The following is a 19,498-nucleotide window of genomic DNA, read 5'->3' as shown; positions in this document are numbered from 1 at the left end:
TGGTTGAAAGAAATTCTGGAGGCATAACTGTAGTTATTAGAACTTGGTCTAATAAATTTTTTTGTCATGCTGTGAATTGAACCCAGCGCCTTTGCACAGGGTTAAATCCCTGCCCTTTCTTTTTCCTTATTTTCAAATTGGGTTTCACTAAAGTTGCCCAAGCTGAGCTCGAACTTGTGACCCTCCTGCCTCAGCCTCCCAAAGTCCTAGGATTGCACACACATAACACCAGCCTTGAGTAACAAATGTCATTTTAATATAACAAAACAAAGAGACTATTACAAAAGTATAAGGAAAAGTTATCATTTGATAACTCAGATATATAAGAAAGCTCAACATTACATTTTTTAAGGGCATCATTTTCGACAATTCCTACAGACAGGAGATACTCACAGGTTACACTGGTTCAATCTGTAAAATTTGTGTCGTGCAACACAGAGTCTCCACACATACTTCGCTGTTTCCATGTCTTCCTGGCAAACAAAACATGCATGGAGTAGTATGAAAGCACACACAGGGCTCGACTTGGTACTTTTAACACAGTTTGTCTGAAGTCAAGATACAGCTGGATGACGTTACAATAAAGTCCTTTCCTGTGCACTGTGATTCTTTCATTTTCTTTTCTTTCTTTTTTTTCTTTTGTAACAGGGATCGAACTCATGACCTTGTGCTTGCCAGGCAAGTGCTTGTGTCGCTGACCTAAATCCCTGGGCCAATTCTTTCATTTTCTAAATCTCCCATTATGTGAATCTCACCAGGAGGATTTCAATGGTGAAGATAAAAAAATCTGTCCCAACCATGTAAAACTCATAAAAATGCCAACTTTTATTCCTGACAAATACCCTCAAAGACTTTAAACAAAACATTTGATTCAGTGACTATTGTTTTTGTCAAGAGCGTGAAGGCAAATAACTGTCACACAGTATTTCTGCAGAGCTGTTCACTATCACTGGAATTAAGGTATTGGTGCTTGTGGGCTCCCATACTTAGTCCTCAAGTAAAAAATTTAAAAAAGGTCAGAGATATAGCTCAGTGTGAAAGTGCTAGATTCAATCCCCAATACTAAGAGAAAAAAAAGAAAGCACCTAATGAATCTTTGCTGTGTCCATGTCACCTAAAGATTCATTTACTCTCTTGATTGCTAACTGAAAGGAAAAAAAAAAAATTCATTTACTCAACAACATCTATTGAGCAACCACTTTCTATCCATTTTTCAAAATGTCACATTACACAACTTGATGCCTTACACAATTAAGAAGCATTACAATTTTAATGTTACTCTTCCCTTCCAGACTCAGAGAAATGCTAACCCTGTGCCCTTTTAAGAAGAGCCTTCTGCCCAGATTCCTCGTTTTTACTCACAGTTTGGAACTGGATGGTCTCCTCCTTGTTAGCCAGCTCTAATGCAAAAAAGGACTTGTTGTGGGACATGTTAGCAATATCATGCCACCTAAAACACAACAGAGGACGGCATTGTGAGTGCTCAAGTGTGGGTGAGCAGACAGAACACATGAGTTCTCCTTAGGCTTGGCACAGAAATTAATATTCATTAATCATTTTGAAATAAAACAAATAAAGTCTTTTTTCTCTCCTGGCATTATTTTCTAATGAAAGCAACAGCAGCTACTTACCAAAATAAATGCATGTACAGTCAGTGAAGAAAGAATATCTGAAAGATGTAAAATAGAGACAGACCCCAGCCCCTCCCCATGAGTCAGTGCCATTCACGGAGGGCGGGGGGACAGAGAACAAAGCCGCATCAGCAAGCAGGCCCCGTCTGGGAACCAGTGCCATGTGCGGGTCACACCAGACCAGGAACAGACAGACCCCAGCCCCTTCTGGCACATGGCTGGCAAATAAGAAGTGCCAACCTCCCCAAACCCCACTCCCCCTTCCACCGTAAGTGATCAGAAACGCAGGCTGTGATGATAGCTGTGGAGGTGAAATGCACTTGGATGCCTGTGCTGCTTTGGTGTCTCACTAACACTGCAGGTCTAGGGCCAGTGGTCTGATCATAGGTTCAGAGGACAGCCGCACACAGTGTGGCATCTAGGAGGGACTCTCCCTCAGAGGGTTGCAGCCATTGTTGATTCCCTATGGTCTTGTTTTGAAGTCCTGTATCATTTCCATTGTTTTGTTGGGTTGGGTTTTATTCTCTTTTGTTTTGTTTGATTATGTTGAATCCAATGGCTGGAGCAGCTATTTCAAAGATAGCAAGATGCGTTTTGGTTGCAATTTTGGATTTACTGTTGTCTTGTTTTGAAGTCCTTTGTTGCATTCATTGTCCTTTTTTTATTGTTTCTATCCTATTCTGTTCTGTTTGATTTTCACTATGTCTGAAGTTATCTGCCATTATTTTGAACACATCAAAAGGCATTAGGGTAACCATTGTTGACTTCATAATGTTTTGAAGTCCTGTATCTTTTACACTGATTTGCCTTGATTGGTTTTATTCTATTTTATCCTCTTTAAAATAAAAAACAGATATAAAGTAGCGTATATCCCCATTTACTAGGTTAGCATAATGTTCAATGCCACAACTATTCATTCAACAAATATTGTAAAGGGCACCTATCACAACCATGCCTGATTGCATAGGTCTTGAGGACAGTAGCACTAGTAACAGCTCCTTCCCCTCAAAGGGGCACTTTGGCTGGTGGTGCTGTGTGAGGCAGGACATACACAAGTACTGCTAAATGTTGTAGTTAAACTGACAAAGAAGGCACACCAGCAGGGGAGACTCTGAAAGATCGCAGAGTAAAGATGAAGTTCAAGAGCGGGGAACCCAAGAACTGAACTACTCTGGGTGTTTCACCAGGACACGAAGTCCATGTCATGTTTTCCATCCTGTTTTATTATATTTAGCTTTCATTTATTAACATTTGCTTCAATACACAGCTGTGTAACTTTACAAAAGGGGAAACTGTTTCCAAAGGAGAAAATGTACCCTACTTTATACCTCCTCGTTGTGTGAGCTGAGTGTCTCTAACCAGAACTGATTAAGTGTTTTGGTTTTTGGATTTGGGGATATTTGCACCGACTACCATTTGAGCATCCCTAATCTGAAAACCCAAACTATGAAACACTCCAAAGTCTGAACTTTTCCGTGTGGAGATGGTGCTGGGGATCGAGTCCCAGGCCCGTACGTGCTAACCAAGCACTCTACCACAGAGCTGTGTGCCCAACCCCACATCTAAAACTTTTTCAGCCTCATGTTGGAGTTCAAAAGTTGCACATTTCATATTTTAGAGTTTTGGATTAAAAAGTGTTCAACTTGTGTTCTACTTATTTACGTACATTTTTTAAAAGTGACTCAGTAGTGAGTCAGTGTTTAATTGTTAAAGTTAAAAGTTATTCACATCAGGGGCTGGGGATTTAGCTCAGCGGCATAAGCGCCTGCCTTGCAAGCAGGCAGTCGTGAGTTTGATCCCCGGTACCGATAAAAACCAAAAAGACCAAAAAAAAAAAAAAAAAAAAGTTATTTACATCATTTTAAATAAGGCATTTTTAATAAAATTCCTATGCAGCCTGGCACAGTGGTGCACACCTATAACCACAGCACTCCGGAAGGCTGAGGCAGGAGGATCACAAATTCAAGCACAACCTGGGCAACTTAGCAACTTAGCTAGACCCCGTCTCAAAATAAAATGTTTTTTAAAAAAAGGAGGGGATGTGGATAAGCAAGAAGGCTCTGGGTTTGACCTCCATTACTATAAACCAATGGACCCCTCCATCCATCAGTCCTATCTGGTAATGAGGACAACTGTGTGGATGTCTCGAGTTTCCATGTAACCCTTCCACACTGTCAGCATTCTACATTCCAGGTGCAGCCAGACCCACTTTCCTCTCCCGGTCTCCCAGCTCAGCATGCTTGGAAAACTTCCTGACTGGCTTGGAGACCAGAGCACACAACTGCCCAAGGCGGGCAGCCAGCCTGGGTGGTGCAGAGCAGGAACGGTGTGTGGCTCCTTACACTGTGTCTACCCTCTGTGTTCAATTCAGGGCCAAAGGCCACAGCACCAGGGAAAGGAAGGAAGAGAAGCCACCTTAGTTAGTGGAAAGAGCTTTGCAGGTTTTAATTTTTTAACACAGGGTCGAGCTATGTTCCAGGCTGGCCTCCCATTCACTGCACAGCCCAAGCTGGCCTTGAATTTGCAGTCCTCCTGCCCCTCAGTCTAGTCTCCCTGGTAGCTGGGCTGACGGGCATGTGCCACTACACCTGGTCAGTGAAAAAGTTTTTAAAAGGAAAGACTGCGTCTCAAGAAGAAATGACAGAGATGGCTTAGAAAGCTTGAACAGTGTGCCTTGGGTGGGAGAGAGTGGAGGTGTAGGAGATAAGGAGGAATTAAAAAAGAGAGTTGCTCTAAGCACAGGCTTAAAGTAGACTAACTGGATTTATATCCCAGTTATGCTAGTTAATAACTGGGAGATCATCGACAAATTACTCAGCTTTTATGAGCCCCAAATATCCACATGCAAGATGGCAGGAACATGTACTGCTCAGAGCATAAAGATCACATGAAAAATAAACAGGAAGCATGTGGCATGGTATCCAGTACATGATACAAAGCCTTCAGTAAATGGCAGACACAAAGGAACCAAAGCCAGAAGTGACAGGATATGTTTAATACTTCATAAAGAAATATACGTGACTAATAGTTTTAGCAAGAGAATAGAATCTCAGAGTAAAAACTGTAAATATCCCTATGAAATGACACTGGATTTTCTAAGACTAGAATTTTAAGGAACTATAATGCAAGAATTAAACAATTTGATCTGATTTCTATGTTTAAGACACTAACTGGAACACAGGGTATGAAAAAGACAACATAAGCCATCTGCAACTTCAACATTCAGCCACCATTACGACATCTTTAATTATCAATTCTGTCTTTCCTACTATATACACTCCAAGCGAATAGTGGTATCATTTCTTTATAATCTGGGGGAGAAAAATCAACATTATAAAAAGTAATTGACGTTTGTTAAGATGCTGGTATTTGAGGAATTTTGTTACATAAGTAGAATCAAAAGAAAAGTCTAAATTTTCCACAACGAATAGCTCTAGAAACCAGCACTCAAATGAAAAATTCAGATCAAAACAAAGAATCGCCTCCACATGGCAAGAAAAGGGTCATGGATTTTTAAGCATTTTACAAGTAGACCGCTGTTAGAAGCACTATTTTCTGCACATTTGCTACCACAGAGCATGGCACATTAATGAACCACTCGCTATTTTCAGGTGACATTTTGGTCTAGGAAGAGAATATTTCCATTTTCTACTGACAAAGTTGTGAGCAATTTTTTAAAATATCACCAATAGAAGCCACAGAATGCACACATAAAAAGGAAAGAAACATACCTAAATATCACAGGAGGCCTTCCATTCTTGTGTTTCACAAAGATACCCTCGAGACACGCTCCAATGGATATGTCGCTTCCTTGGCTGTCCTAGGAGCACAGAGTGGAGAATCACTCAGGAAGCAGGGGCATAAGACCTGCAATAGCTTTACATACAAGTCCTTACACAGGTACCCCTACACCTGAATATAAAATGTGCAGAGGGTCACCTTATCTGGTAAACACGTATGGAAAGTAAAACTATTTCCTGATCATCTCAAAGTACAAACTGCAAAATAGAAATGTTTTACTATAAAATCCTGGATGCAAGGACTTCAGCTTTTAAACAAGTTTCCAGACTTGAGCATCAGAGCACCCAGCTCCCTCGCCATTCTCTCAAACTCCTGTGCTTCACTTCAGTCTCGGCTTCTGGCCACACTCACCTTTGCAGGGTAGCTCTCTTCTCCGTAGCCCTCCATTCTTTCTACCTCCTGCATGTACAGCATTTCAGCATCGGGAGCTGTGAGCCCTCTGCAACCCAAGAGATGTTACAGAGATTGTTTACAGAAACAAGAAATATTTTAAACAAAGGTTTTCTTAAAGGCTACATACAAATTTGGCACAAGAGATTATAAGAATTTCAGGCTTCTAAGCATCTGTAATTGATTACATCAATGCTTTAATACCTTGCAAAAACTGACTGCTAGCCAAGAACTGAGCTGAACACAGAAGGTGAGATCTGTAACATTCTACAGCTTAGACTGTAAGCAGGTGAGGGCAGAGGCAAGGGATGGACCAGGCCCTAAAATATCAAGTGGAAGCCAGGAGTTTTTCCACAATTGCTTAATTATCCAAAAATATCAGGCATTACAGAGAATCATGTGCTAGATGGACAATAAATGCAGGAAATGTGAGGTTGATAGAGGGAAATCTCTTTTAGCTCAGGTGACTAGGGCACTACAAAGATTGGTAGGAAGGCAGTGTAGGGGGGAAAGGGGTGCTCTAAGCAAGGAGACGCACCAATCCGGCCCAATCTTCTGTCGCTCCCTCAGGCCCCACAGCACCCACAGTGCAGCCATTCCAAACTCTACGTTTCTCTGAATGCACCCCACTCGCCCACCCCTCTGGACCTCTGCACATTACTCCCTCATTCTCACATACATGGGGACCGGAACGATCCCTAATATCCCTTGCAACTCTGTGTAGACTATCGCTCCCCCTCTGCCACCGTCTGGACTGCCCAGCGGGCACCCCTACCCAGGTGCAGTCATAATACCTTCTGCCCACAGCGCTCCCAAGGCACCCATTATCCTATCATATCGCTGTAATTACAGCTGAACGGCTGCCCTGCCCATCCCTAGGACTGCCAGGCCAGGAATGCACTCTCGGGAGGAGGAAATTATTGTTTTTATCTTTGAGCCAATCTAGCATTCTGCCTCATACAGAGAAAGAGTACAAATGAGTTCCAGGTGCTTTTAAGGAAGTGCAGAAGGGTTGGGCATGGTGGCGCTTGCCTTGTCATCGCAGAAGGCTAGAAGACTAGGGCTGAGGCAAGAGAATCACAAGTTCAAATCCAACCTGGGACACTCAGGGAGACCTTGTCTCAAAATTAAAAATTAAAAAAGGGATGCAGGTATCACTCGGTGTTAAGGCCCTGGGTTCAATCCCCTGTACCAAAAAAAAAAGAAAAGAAAAGAAAAGAAAAGAAAAGAAAAGAGAAGCAGAAGTGATGAAATGAAAATGACACAAGGCAGGATACTGCGTGCCTCGGGGAATCAATTATGTTAGAGAAAAACGAAATGGCTCATTTGGAGAGCGGAAAATAGAGATGGAAAAGCAGGATTTCCCCAGCTTACGGAGATCATGAAAATATCCATGAACATTTGGGAAGGAGCGGGGGAGAAATAAAAGTGCTATTTTAGAAGACTGATCTTTTATGAATGACTATATAGACTGGAGTGGAGAGAGACGAGTGGCGAAAGTTTATTTGGAAGAGAATATGGGGCACATGGGCCGGGGAGGTGTTTCAGTAGTACAGTGACCACTGCCAGGATCACACACACACACACACACACACACACACACACACACAAAGGGTTATAAGCAGACAGACTTTCAGTGGGCTTTCAAATCCCCGCTCTGCGACATGTGAAGACCAAAGTCTTTCTGAGCTTGGTTTCCACATCTTTAAGGCAGAGGTAATATTTACCTTCCTAAAGAGTACTGTAGTTAGAAGTTACCAGTATGTAAAGAACTAGGAATGTAGGATGCTTGGCTTAGGCTAAGCTCTAGCATTCCTTGAGGGAAGGTTTTGCTTACAGGCAACACAGAGATCCACCATCAAAGAAGACCATCAGCCCGCAGGTAGACGGAAGCAGACCAAAAATAGTCAGTGCAGGCAGCACCAGAGCTCTCCTCCTAGCTCCCCAGATGACAAAAATACTGCTGCTTAAAGTCCTCTGGGGGAAATAATTGCTCTTGCTGCACTGCAAAAGAAACCAATCTCCCTACTGTTGCCTTCCTCTATACTGTTATGTAACGTGTAAGGGCCGCTACTTAACGCATACGGTGATGATGACCTGGCATCCCTCAATGACTGGCTGCTTTTCGTGTCCCTCGTTTCCTTGGTGATAAAACATGACTGACAGATACATGAATGAATGTTGGTCAGTGCCCCTTAAACGCACTTGCACGCAGTGAGTGCTCTGGATGTGCTGGCTCCTTGCAGAGCTGCAGGAAGGTTCTAACCACAAGGTCTGCAGACAGATTCCACATTCAAACTGGCACACCTCCGTACTACTGCCATGCCCTGTTTCTTAGTGTTACCTGTATTTTTGATGTAGTAAGGCCACTTTTTGGGTTGCTTCTTCCAACACTTTTTCATCTTGTAGCCACCTCTGAAGGAAACACACAGCAGTACTTAGGTAAATTTCTTAGAAGGAATCGTTGCTACTGTTACTGACTCTCCATTCAGGCAAAATCACATCTAGTATTAGTATTAGTAGCAGTACTAGTATTAGTATGAGCTTTCCTCATGTGTGTAATCATGATCTAAGGAACTCGGGGGCTCCCGTTCAGGAGCCAAGAACCTTGCCCTCCCTTTTCAACTCATCCAGAGAGAATCTCAAGGAGTTGTTATTTCAGGGTGGTGACCCCTGCCAGCCAATTCTGACCCCACGTGAAATCATCCTGTGCATGCTCCGGCTGGCTGTGTACATGTTCTCAAGAGCATGCCATGCAGTTTTCACATCATCTCCGTCAGTAACGACTTCAAACAGCAAAAAGGCAATGTATTTTTTTTAGATTGCTGATAAGAAGTCAAAGTCATTTCCACATTAACTTTGTGAGGTTTCGGGCCTTCTGTGAAAAATCAAAACTTCTAGGTGGTTCTTAGGAAAACAAATTCCCCTCCTTAGACTCATATTCAAATAGAAAACTAATTTTTCTAGGTACAGTCATGACTACAGACTTCAGTTTCTGTAAGTCTCCAAGTACCAAGAAGACTACAATAGGGAAAAGACTGACATTTCTAATGTTCGTGAGAGGGAACCGAGCTTTCCACACTATTCCAGCCTAGGAAGTATGCACCATATGGACTTCATTGCAGGAATTTCTTTTTTCTTTTTTTTTTTTTTTTTGTCTTTTATTCATTTTTACCGGTACCGGGGATCAAACTCACGACCACCTGCTTGCAAGGCAGGTGCTTACGCCACTGAGCTAAATCCCCAACCCCCATTGCAGGAATTTCTAAGACATACAAATAAACCTTTTACAAAGGCCCAGTGCCAAAAGAAGACTTACCACAGGAAACAAGGCAAATTTCTGAAGGAAGTCCTGGGATTCATACTGATCAAAGTCACCAAAATCAGCTATACAAAATGATAAATATTCACATGTTGATTATATTTAATCTGCATAGCATAACATGCAAGTATAGAGATGCTATGCTTGTCACTCAGAAGTCGAATCTGCCTATAGAATGTGTATTTAAACTATCTTTTTAAAATATTAATTAGGAGGTTCCTGTATCTTGACTTGCTTATGAATAAGCATAAATGCTTATGAATCAAGTTTTAAAAGTTACAACCTATACATATAATATACTCTGGTTTTCATAACTAAAAACAAAACATCCTGTAACTGTGTATGAATGGGTTTGGCTTTTGAGGAGTTTGTTTTGTTTCAGTTTAGTTCTGGTTTTAGGAGGCAGGTCTTACTATGTACTCAGGCTCACTGTGTTGCCCAGGCTGGCCTCAAACTTACAGCAATTTTCTTGCCTCAGCCTCCCAAGTGCTGGGATTGTAGGCTTGCACCACCATACCCGCCTATGCTCTCTTACACAAATAAAAGTGTCAGGAAGAAACCCATCTAGGGGTGGAATTAGATCATTTATATTTGTTGCAGAAAGATGTACTTGGGAGTTTCTTTGGGGGGTGAAATTTTTAATTGTTAAAAAAATGAATATGTACTTGGGAGGCTGAGGTAAGAGAATGGTGAGTTTGAGGTCAGCCTGGGCTACGAGAGCCTGTCTCAAAACAATTAAATTAAATCAATTAAAAAGTTAAAGAGTTTGGCAAATACACACCCACGCACAAACTTAAGAAACGATATTGGTTTTCTCTTCTTTTCTTTCTTTTTTTTTGATGCAGGATCTACTATTAGTTCAGACTGGCCTTGGAACTCATAGAAATCCTCCTGCCTCAGCCTTCTGAGTGCTGGGATTACACGCATATCACCACACCCGGCTGAAAAGGTATTCTTAGTCAAAGATGATACTTTTAAGAAAATTAAAAGTACCTGCAAAAGGTACTTTTTCCATATATATCAGACATTTATTTAAAATGAATAGATCATGTCTGGAGGAATTTTATTAATGATTCTCTGGATTAAATTTCACTTCTTCGCAGCTTGAGAGCATACTCATAAGTGAAATAAATCAAACTCATATGTATAAATACCGAATAGTTTCCCTAGTGTAAGAAATGTTAAGAATACATAAAAGTATGTGGTAATCATGATTTTCAATCATATTGGTTTGAAACCATATAATGTTTTCACTCATTAATTGGAATGGTTTTAATCTGGGTTGTTTGATTTTATTGTCTGTGATAGTATGAATAGCTATTTTGAAGAAAACAAGACATCATAATAGCTAGTGCTGATTTAATATCATCTTGTTTTGAAGTCCTATCAAGCTGTTGTTTGTCTGTTTTCATTGGTTTTAACATGCTGTATCTTATTATATTTTACTATATGCGATAGTATAAACAAAATTTTTTATAGGCAAAGAGAATATAGAAACCGTTGTTCATTTCCTGTTAGCTGGTTCTAAATACCCTGTAATTCTTTCATTCTCTTGAATGGCTTCACACTGTCTTGATATGTTTGATGCTATAGTATACGAAGTTATACTCAAATAATTCAAGGAAAGAGACACTATGGTGACTATTATTATGTCAGGTTATCTGGTGGTGAAACACAATGATGCTTAAATTGTTTGGTTCTGACCTGTGTTGTTCTGTTACTATGTCCTCTGTTATCTCAATCTCCTCCTTTTTTCCCCCTTTGTTTAAAATTAATTTATTCTTTATTTTTTTTAATTAAGGGAAAACTAAATTTAAAAATAGCAGGATATATTATAGTAACTTTTTTGCTTTCCTATTAACCTGATTTGAATCCCAGTATTGCTCTCCCCATCTTGTTCTGACTGACTTTACTATATTCTGGTTTGTTTGATAGTATCAAGTTTGAAGGTATAGGCAACCACTTTGAAGGCAATAAGATTTACTATGATGCCCATTATGGTTTGACTATTATCTTCTTTTGAAGTCCTGTAAGGTCTCCAATGTAGGTTTTATTTGTCTTGTTCTGTACTGTTTTGGTCAATTCTATTACACCTGATGATATAGGCAACTCTTTTTAAGATAGCAAGAGACATAACGGTAATCATTGTTGATCACCTGGTATTCTGTTTTTGCATCATGTACTATGTCCATCCTTCTGTTCTGACTCTGTTTTGCTTTGTCACATTTGGGGTTTTTTTTTTTTCTCTTTAGAAAAAAAAAGTTATAAGAACTGTGGGAGTAATAAAACCCAAAAAGTGTAATTGTTATTGTAAAAAAGAGAGGAAAAGAAAGCGGTCTAAAGGATATAACTGCATGTATATTTAAGTGTGTAGGATAGAAAACCATACTACTCAGTTTTTGTTGGATCACTGAACAGAACTGTCTGCAATCTCACTGTATGAATGTCCACTTTGTATGCTTTAATTTTGTAATTTGGACAACTGTTTCTAACTAGTGATTTCTTATTGTATATTTTTTTTCTTGAAATTCTGTATTACTTAGACCCTTTTACTGCTTTTTTTTTCTCGTTAAATAAAAAATAATTTCACTTCTTAAGGTTAAATGTCACTCATCATTTGAAATGACATTCTATCAGAAATCATTCCAGAGTACACACATATATGTAACCACATGTACATTAAACAGGTAAAAAGTGAAAGATTTAAACAACTGAAAATGCGTGTGAGGACTGAGTGTGTTGCTTAGTGATTCAGTACTTGCTGAGCATGTACAAGGCAGGGCTTGATCCTCAGCACCTCCCAAAAAAGCTTGTATTTCTATTCACTGGACTGCTACACCTTTAGACATATAACATGGTTACCCTTCCAAAAGTCCATATTTCATTAAAGTAATTCAAATTGATTCCTTTCTACAAGGGAGCCCCTTAAATAATCGCATATTTTTTTCATAAACATATCACTAAAGAGATACTTAAAGAAACCATTACTGTTTTTGTTAGAACACATTTTAATCAGATACAACTATTACTTCAATCACTTAGCATGCATTATTTACCTTGAACAGCTAAGCCTGCTAGCTGAATTGCTTGTTCTAAAGTACAAGGAATGTTTCCTTCCAAGATATCTTTCTTCAGCTGCAGATAATACTGATACCTATTAAAAAAAGTCAATTTTTATAAAGACAGTATTATCTTCCATCAAGATAAAGCATTTCACCAATATTTGGTAGAAGAACATAAACCAGTCAAATGAAATCTTTTTTTTTTTTTTTTTTTGTCTTTTTCCTTTTTATCGGTACCAGGGATCAAACTCACGACTGCCTGCTTGCAAGGCAGGCACTTATGCCGCTGAGCTAAATCTCCAGCCCCAAGGTCAAATGAAATCTTAACTCCAGGTGGTTTTGAAGAGTAACAAAGATATCCTTGACTGTACTTACACAGGCACGCTTGTGCCATAACCCCTTCAAAGGGCGAAGCATTTTCAGTAAGAAGATTGGGAAAGTAGCTGGTACTCAAACAATAGCTGTTATTATCAGCAATCATGCACTTTGAGTCAATCAGCAGTATTTCCTCTGTATCACTTCCCCTTTTGATAAAAATTCAGGAAGTAGGGGCTGGGATTTAGCTCAGCGGCATAAGCACCTGCCTTGCAAGCAGGCAGTCATGAGTTCGATCCCCGGTACCGACAGAAAAAGAGCACAAAAAAACCAAAAAAAATCAGGAAGTAACATATTATAAACTGATGAATTTTTAAAACATACTTGCTAGGCCAGCGATTTAGCTCAGAGGTACAAATGCCTGCCTGGCAAGCACAACGTTGTAAGTTTGATCCCCGGTACAAAAAAAAAAAAAAAAAAATTATATAATGCTGTATTTCCATCTATATAGTCATTATTCTTCATGATACTCCAAATTTCCTCTTTTGAAGTAAAAATTTCTTCAAATAAGTTAGTAGGTATTTTGACATCAGTGATCTCAGCTTCCCATGGTCTCAGGCTTGCCCTGACAACTATCTCCCCAGTGGAATTCCAATCCCCCTTATGGAAAATATTAGACCAAAATCATGAGTCACAGTATTCATTACTACCTATTTGTCACTGCTTCTAGCTCCAAGAGCACCAGACCTTACAGGCGCTTGTTTAATCATTATTTGACTGAAGATGGGTTATTTGATTGTTCCCTTAGAGGATGCAAAAACAATCCAAGTCCCTGCATGTCCTCAAATGTTTAGGCCTTTATGCTCTGTTGGGGACTGACCTGTTCTTACCACCACCACCAAATGCTAAGTTATAGCTCTAACCCACCATGTGATGATTCCTAAAGATGGAGCATTAGGAGTATATGAGGGTTAGATGATGCTGTGAGGGTGGAGGCTTCATGATGAGTCTTTTATAAGAATATGAGTACTTTATAAAAACCAGACAGTTTACTCCTCTGCCGTGTGAGAGCCCAGGGAGGTCTGCAGCACAGGAAGAGAGCCCACGCCACACCCAAAACGCTCAGATCTCCCCGCTGTGAGAAAAGACATTTCTGGTAAGCCAGTGCTCTGTGGTATTTTAATATGGCATTCCAAGCTAAGACATAGTTAGGGGTCATTTTTGCAGGATATATTGCCTCACGGTCTCTTTCCTTGAGTATGTTAAGTGTTACTCTTTTATCCGCTCTCATGAAGTGTTCTTCCAAAGGTCTGACACCATCTTCTTTTCTTTGATTCACGAATAACAGAGTTCTTGTCTACATATTCAATTTCCAGTGATCTTGCAGGACATAGCTTAGGACTGAAGACTCGAGGTTGAGTTCTGGGCACACTGTCCTTTCAATATACAGCTTCAGGTCATTAGTCTTTCAAAGAAGTTTTACCACAGTGTTAAGAATTTGTCTTCACTGATGTGCTGACTTTCTCCTTTAGAGAATCCTCTAACATCTAATTTTTGTTTTTGTTTTTATAATTTTTGGTCTTGTCTTCTAAATTATACTGTTTCTATCATTTTAAAATTATCTCTAATTCTTTTCTTACCTGGAGTAGTTTTATTTTCCTATTCTCTTATTATTATTTAGGCAGACCTTTCCTAAGCTCATCTAATTTGGATTTAAATACATGTTATCTTCTTAAGTTTCTTTAGTTCACTTTGTAATATTTGGTGGCCATTTTCTAGTGTTTGTGGACATCCTTTTCTGGCAAATCTTCGTCTTTTGAACACTCATTGTTAATTCACTCCAAGAGGCACCATGAGAACTAAAAACAACAAGAACCCAACAAAGTGTATTGACTAGAAAGGGGAGAGAGTCACACGGCAAGCAATGCACAAGAATTTCTAGCTTGTGTAGCAAGTGCCAAACGAACAGCAAGTATCTAGATGGAACATTTGTGTAAAAGTATCAGATCTGATGTTTCAGAGCCACCAAACACAGTACCAAGGTCTGACTGTATTTAGAGCCCCCCACCCCACACAAACACTTTTCTTCCTTAAAGTATCTCTGAATGGTGGCGCATTTTCTGAGATATAATTAGCAATGTGGTTCATCACACAGAGTTAACACGTAGTTCCGACACATCAAAGAATTCACAAAATCACTGCCACAAGGCAACACACAGGCCACCTGCTACAGTTCCTTTGTATACCTCATCATCCTTCCCGCCTACCCATGCCCCTCCCCTAGAAAACCACGGCTGGGCTCTGCTCACTCACTGCACAACACATGTGACGGAGCTGGGCTTGGTGGCACACGCCCATAATCCCAGAGGTCTGGGAGGCTGACAGGAGATTCACTGGGAGTTCCAAGCCAGCCTGGGCTACAAAGTGAGTTCAAGGCCAGCCTGAACTGCACAGTGAGACCCTGTCTCAGAAAGAAAGAAAAAAGAAAAAAATACAGATGATGGCTAGAAGGTTTCTAGATGTCGTGTGCTACACAGTAACCTAGTGAATGGAGAAAATGCTGAAAAAGTGTAACAGGAAGAGGCAGTAAGGGCTCTTGAGACCTCTTACAGAATACTTGGGTTCTTTTTGTTATTTAAGGTCATACTTAATCCGTACTGACAGTATTTCTTAAGTTTTCCTGTACTCAATCAATTAATCCTACTGAATGAATGTAATAGGCCTATTCTCTCTAATGTCTTTGTTCTGGCCTGTTTTCTAGATGATGCTAAATCATGTTGTAGGCACTCCTAACTGGCCTCCTGCAGCCACCTCTATTCTAACTGAGAGGTCTTATGGCCTCTAACTGACCTTTCATTACGGTTAATCTCTGCACAATGCAAATTTGATCATTCCATTCCATTAAAAGCTGAAAAAAGTCTTCCTCACAGGGCTATGACTTTATGACTAATATGAACCTGTTGTTTAAACCTTTTCTCACCTCTCCAGGTCATATCGGTCATATTCCTGCTGCTTTGCACAAACTAAAAACCCCTGCTAAAGCTTATTCAACCAAAAGACCACTTCTTTACCTCTGCAGTCAGGCTCTTTACACCTCATTCCTAGGATCCCAGAGCTTCCATTGAAGCATTTATTATCCTAGGATACTGTAATTATTTATTTATACGAACTGCCAGTTCCTCCACAGTGCAAATGAAGAATGCACAATTATGTATCATCTCCCATACTACCCAACAGAATTCTTTGATCTTCACGGTGTATCAACACATGTTTACATGAGTGAAAGAGATCAGCTTTTCACTTCCTTCTCAACACTGATATTTCAGGCCAGTTTCACAGTTAGTATTTGTTTTTCCCTGCACCTGATCTTTGAAACTTCTTTGGTTTTCCATTCTCTTCCAATAATTAACTGCGGGCTCAAGCAGCATTCCAGGAGCATGGGGCTGTACCAGGTTCTGCCTAGCTTTCAAAAGAAATGGAAAGCTAAAGACAAACATGGACTTAAAGTCTAGGAAACAGATAAGATATACACACAAAAAACCCCAGTGAGGGGCGGTGATAACTGCTGTCCTCACCAAAGTACAGCAGTTGTAAGCCAGCCTGGAGGAGGCAGGCAACGCTCATTCCAACCTGGGAGCCGCAGAGTTCAGAAGATGAACGGGATGATTCTGACACATCTGTACAAGAGGAAGATCTGGGACTCAAAGGCGGAAGGGTGCTTGGCATGTGGGAACTAGTGCAGCCTGGCTCCAGAGCACTGTCACAGAGGTTTATAAAGTACTGCTGGATTTAGGTAACTTGGGCAAGCTCAAAAGTTCAATTTTTTTTCCCCTTTCAAGGGATGGAGATTAAGCTCAGGGCTTCAAGTGTACCAGGCAAGCACTCTACTAGTGAGCTACACTCTCGGAATTCAAGTTTTATTCCATTGAGTTGCCAAGAACTCAAGTTTTATTCCATTGTTTTTTATTTTAATTGTCCTTCAGGGAAAAAAAATTAAATAACATTTAGTTCCTCTGGTGTTCTTCTGAATATCATCTTCCTTTTCTGCTTTCAGACCTTCAAGGCATATTCACTGGCCAGCATGTTCTGATTGTAAACCCCTGCCCCGCCCTCTCTGTGGTTTGCCCACACAGGTTCTTTCTATAAATATAGCTCTCAGAGTTGGAGAGCTGTAAGAACCTTCAGCATTTGCTTGAGGAATGAATACAGATTCTGAGACTACATTTTTAAACTCTCTTCTCTCATTTACTCGTTACAAAAGATCAAAAATCAAAACAATAAAAGGAAACACCAGTATGAGAAGAGTTTACAGCCAGGGTAAAAACATCATTTCCCCTTTAATCATTCCTCGCCTAGTGAACCCATTATTCACCGGACAGGCAGTAAACCTCTGATGACATAGTGCATACCAGAAGCGCTGGTAATAGGCTGGCTACAAGCATGGGCTGAGAGGGCAAAGTTTCAGACTCTTATCTCCTACCTTCAACCTTATTCTACTTTTCTAATCTCACCAGATTATTTGCAGAAAACAAGAGGCTGTGCTTTCTCACCTGGTAATCTCCTGCTGCAGCTGTAAAACTGAAGGCACATAAAACACCACTCCAAAATAGATGGTGGGTTCCAGCGCGTACTTATCCAGCTGCTTCTTCAGGGGCTTTTCTAAATCCACCCATCGGCGCTGGTTTTGCTTGTTGTAGTACCAGAGGCTGAAGTAAGTGACCTAGAAAGACAGAGCTCACTGAAGGACACCGCAGTAATGCACAAAATGATTTCAATGACTTCAGTCATGCTCACCATGACCTGGGACAGTGATAGCTCTTCTGTCGCCTCTCTGCTAAGAAAGGGACAACAGGGAGATCTGAAGGGGGCAAAAGGCAGGCTCTACCTCCAACAATACAGAGCTCCTGTTCAAGAAACAAAGGTTAAGAAACAGTGCAACACATATCCTTTTTCCCCTTCTTTCCTTTCTCTTTCTTTGTTTTATGGTACTGGCAATTGCAGTCAAGGCCTCAAGCAAGCCAAGCAAACACTCTACCACTGAGCAACATGCCCAACCTGCAACTCCTTTTTTGAACTCTGAAAACAAGTGCATCATCCACAGCCTAGGTATCAGAGTGTAATGAGTGCTACGGGATGTTATACACAGGTTCTAACACGAACAACAACAACAAAATACTGAGAAAATTGTTTTTAGTTTTTCAATTACCAAAACACAAATATATCATAATTAACTTTTTGAGAGAAAAAGCCAGGCATGGTAGCACACAACCACAAATAATCCTAGCACTCCGGGAGACTGCTGCTGCAGGAAGACTGCCAGTTCAAGGTCAGTCAGCCTGGACAACACAGCGAGTTCAAAGTCAAAATGGAACACAGCAAGACCATGTCTCAAAATAAACAAAATGAAACAAAAAAAAAAAACGCACAAAAGGTATCATTTCCAGTAGAATTCTGGCAATGTCCCCTCAACTTTTCATTACTCCTAAATTTGGCTGCTATAGATAATTTCATGAAAATGCTATAAATTCTACTTAGCATAGATGAAATCCAATTCTTATTCATTCCCAGAAGATTGTTGGATACAAAGTTAGAACAAGTATAGTGCTTTAAATGATAGTTTAATATACACAATGAATTTTGAATTAACAGAATGGGCAATTTTTGGGCCAGGGATATTGCTCAGCAGTGTAAGTACCTGCCTGGCAAGGGCAGGGTCCTCAGTTCAAGTGCTGGTACCAAAAAAAGGGGATGTAGAATTTTCTCTCTCTCTCATGCTCACACACACACACACGTGCACAAGCACACACACAGAAAACTATGCTTATGCAGTAGAATAATGTATTATTCTGAAGCTAAAAAAAAAAAAAAAAAAAGCCCAGAATTAGTATTTAGATTCTCTTTGCTGTATACTGACATTACTAATGCAAATCAATAGTGGCCCAGGGCCTATTCCATCTGAAGGTATTAAAGCACTTAAGAGTTGAAATGGAGACTGGGGATTTCGCTCAGTGGTACAAACTGCTGCATGGCAGACTCAAAGTTGTGAGTTCAATCCCTGGTACCAAAAAAAAAGAGAAAAAAATCTAGTAAGAGTTGAAATGGAGCTATGGTAGTGGCACACACTGTAGACCTAGCTCTCTGGGAGGCTGAGACAGGATGATCTCAAGTTTGACCCCAGTGACTTGGTGAGACTGTATTTCAAAATAAAAAAATGTAAAAAGTTCTGGGGTCAACCCTGCACTGAGAAAGGCTAAGGCAAGAGGGTTGCAAGTTTGAATTCCACCTGTACAACTTGGCAAAACTCTGCCTCAAAATTTTTTAAAAAAAAATTTTTTTCAGTAGAAGTGGTAGCCTCAATCCACTACTAATATTCACCTCAAAATCAATTTAGAGGGGCTGGGGATTTAGCTCAGCGGCATAAGCACCTGCCTTGCTAGCAGGCGGTCATGAGTTCGATCCCTGGTACCGATAAAAATGAAAAAGACAAAAAAAAAATCAATTTAGAGATACAGACCATTGGAAAACCACTGCTCTGCTGTTCTGGGCTACAGCACCACTGTCAAACTGAGCTTTGTGCAGTGATGGACACGTTCAGCCCACATCCACACTGTCCGGTAAGGCAACCACTGCAGCCACAGGTGGCCGCTGAGCCCCTAAGAGTAGTTAATGCCACCAAGAACCTATATTTCTACTGCTATTTAATTTTAAATCATTTAAATTAAATAGCTGCTGTTGTAGCTACACTGGGTAACAGAGTTTTGCAGCAGTAACAAAATGTGGAAAATAATAAGCAGGCCCTTAGGGCCAGGGATTAGCCAGTGGCACAAGCACCTGCCTGGCAAGTGCGAGGTCATGAGTTCGATCCCCACTACCGCAAAAAAAAAAAAAGCAGACCCATTTCCTTGCCCTGTAGGTCTCATTCAAATAAAACATGAATTTTTGATTTCCAGGAAAAAGATTTTATATAAGTATGTCTT

At 40.4% G+C, this 19,498-nt stretch overlaps 1 protein-coding gene across 3 annotated transcripts in view; it reads right to left on the bottom strand.

The window, feature by feature from the left end:
* The window catches only part of Ptpn21 (protein tyrosine phosphatase non-receptor type 21), a 72,942-nt gene that overhangs the window by 31,545 nt on the left and 21,899 nt on the right, over window positions 1–19,498 (bottom strand). For all 3 annotated transcript variants that reach the window (XM_063240881.1, XM_063240882.1, XM_003472464.5), the window contains exons 3-10: window positions 17,072–17,241; window positions 12,201–12,298; window positions 9,142–9,209; window positions 8,167–8,237; window positions 5,784–5,871; window positions 5,363–5,451; window positions 1,363–1,450; window positions 394–473 (exon numbers count right to left, since the gene is read on the bottom strand). In XM_063240881.1, the coding sequence (XP_063096951.1) occupies window positions 394–473; window positions 1,363–1,450; window positions 5,363–5,451; window positions 5,784–5,871; window positions 8,167–8,237; window positions 9,142–9,209; window positions 12,201–12,298; window positions 17,072–17,241 (752 nt within the window). The remainder of the gene's footprint in view (window positions 1–393; window positions 474–1,362; window positions 1,451–5,362; window positions 5,452–5,783; window positions 5,872–8,166; window positions 8,238–9,141; window positions 9,210–12,200; window positions 12,299–17,071; window positions 17,242–19,498) is intronic.

This window comes from Cavia porcellus, unplaced genomic scaffold (genome assembly GCF_034190915.1).
Source record: "Cavia porcellus strain 051 isolate PalLab524CR breed Dunkin Hartley unplaced genomic scaffold, mCavPor4.1 scaffold_31, whole genome shotgun sequence".
Classification (NCBI taxonomy): domain Eukaryota; kingdom Metazoa; phylum Chordata; class Mammalia; order Rodentia; family Caviidae; genus Cavia; species Cavia porcellus.
Note: the sequence above shows the minus strand (reverse complement) of the source record. Positions and strands in the feature narration are given on the sequence as shown.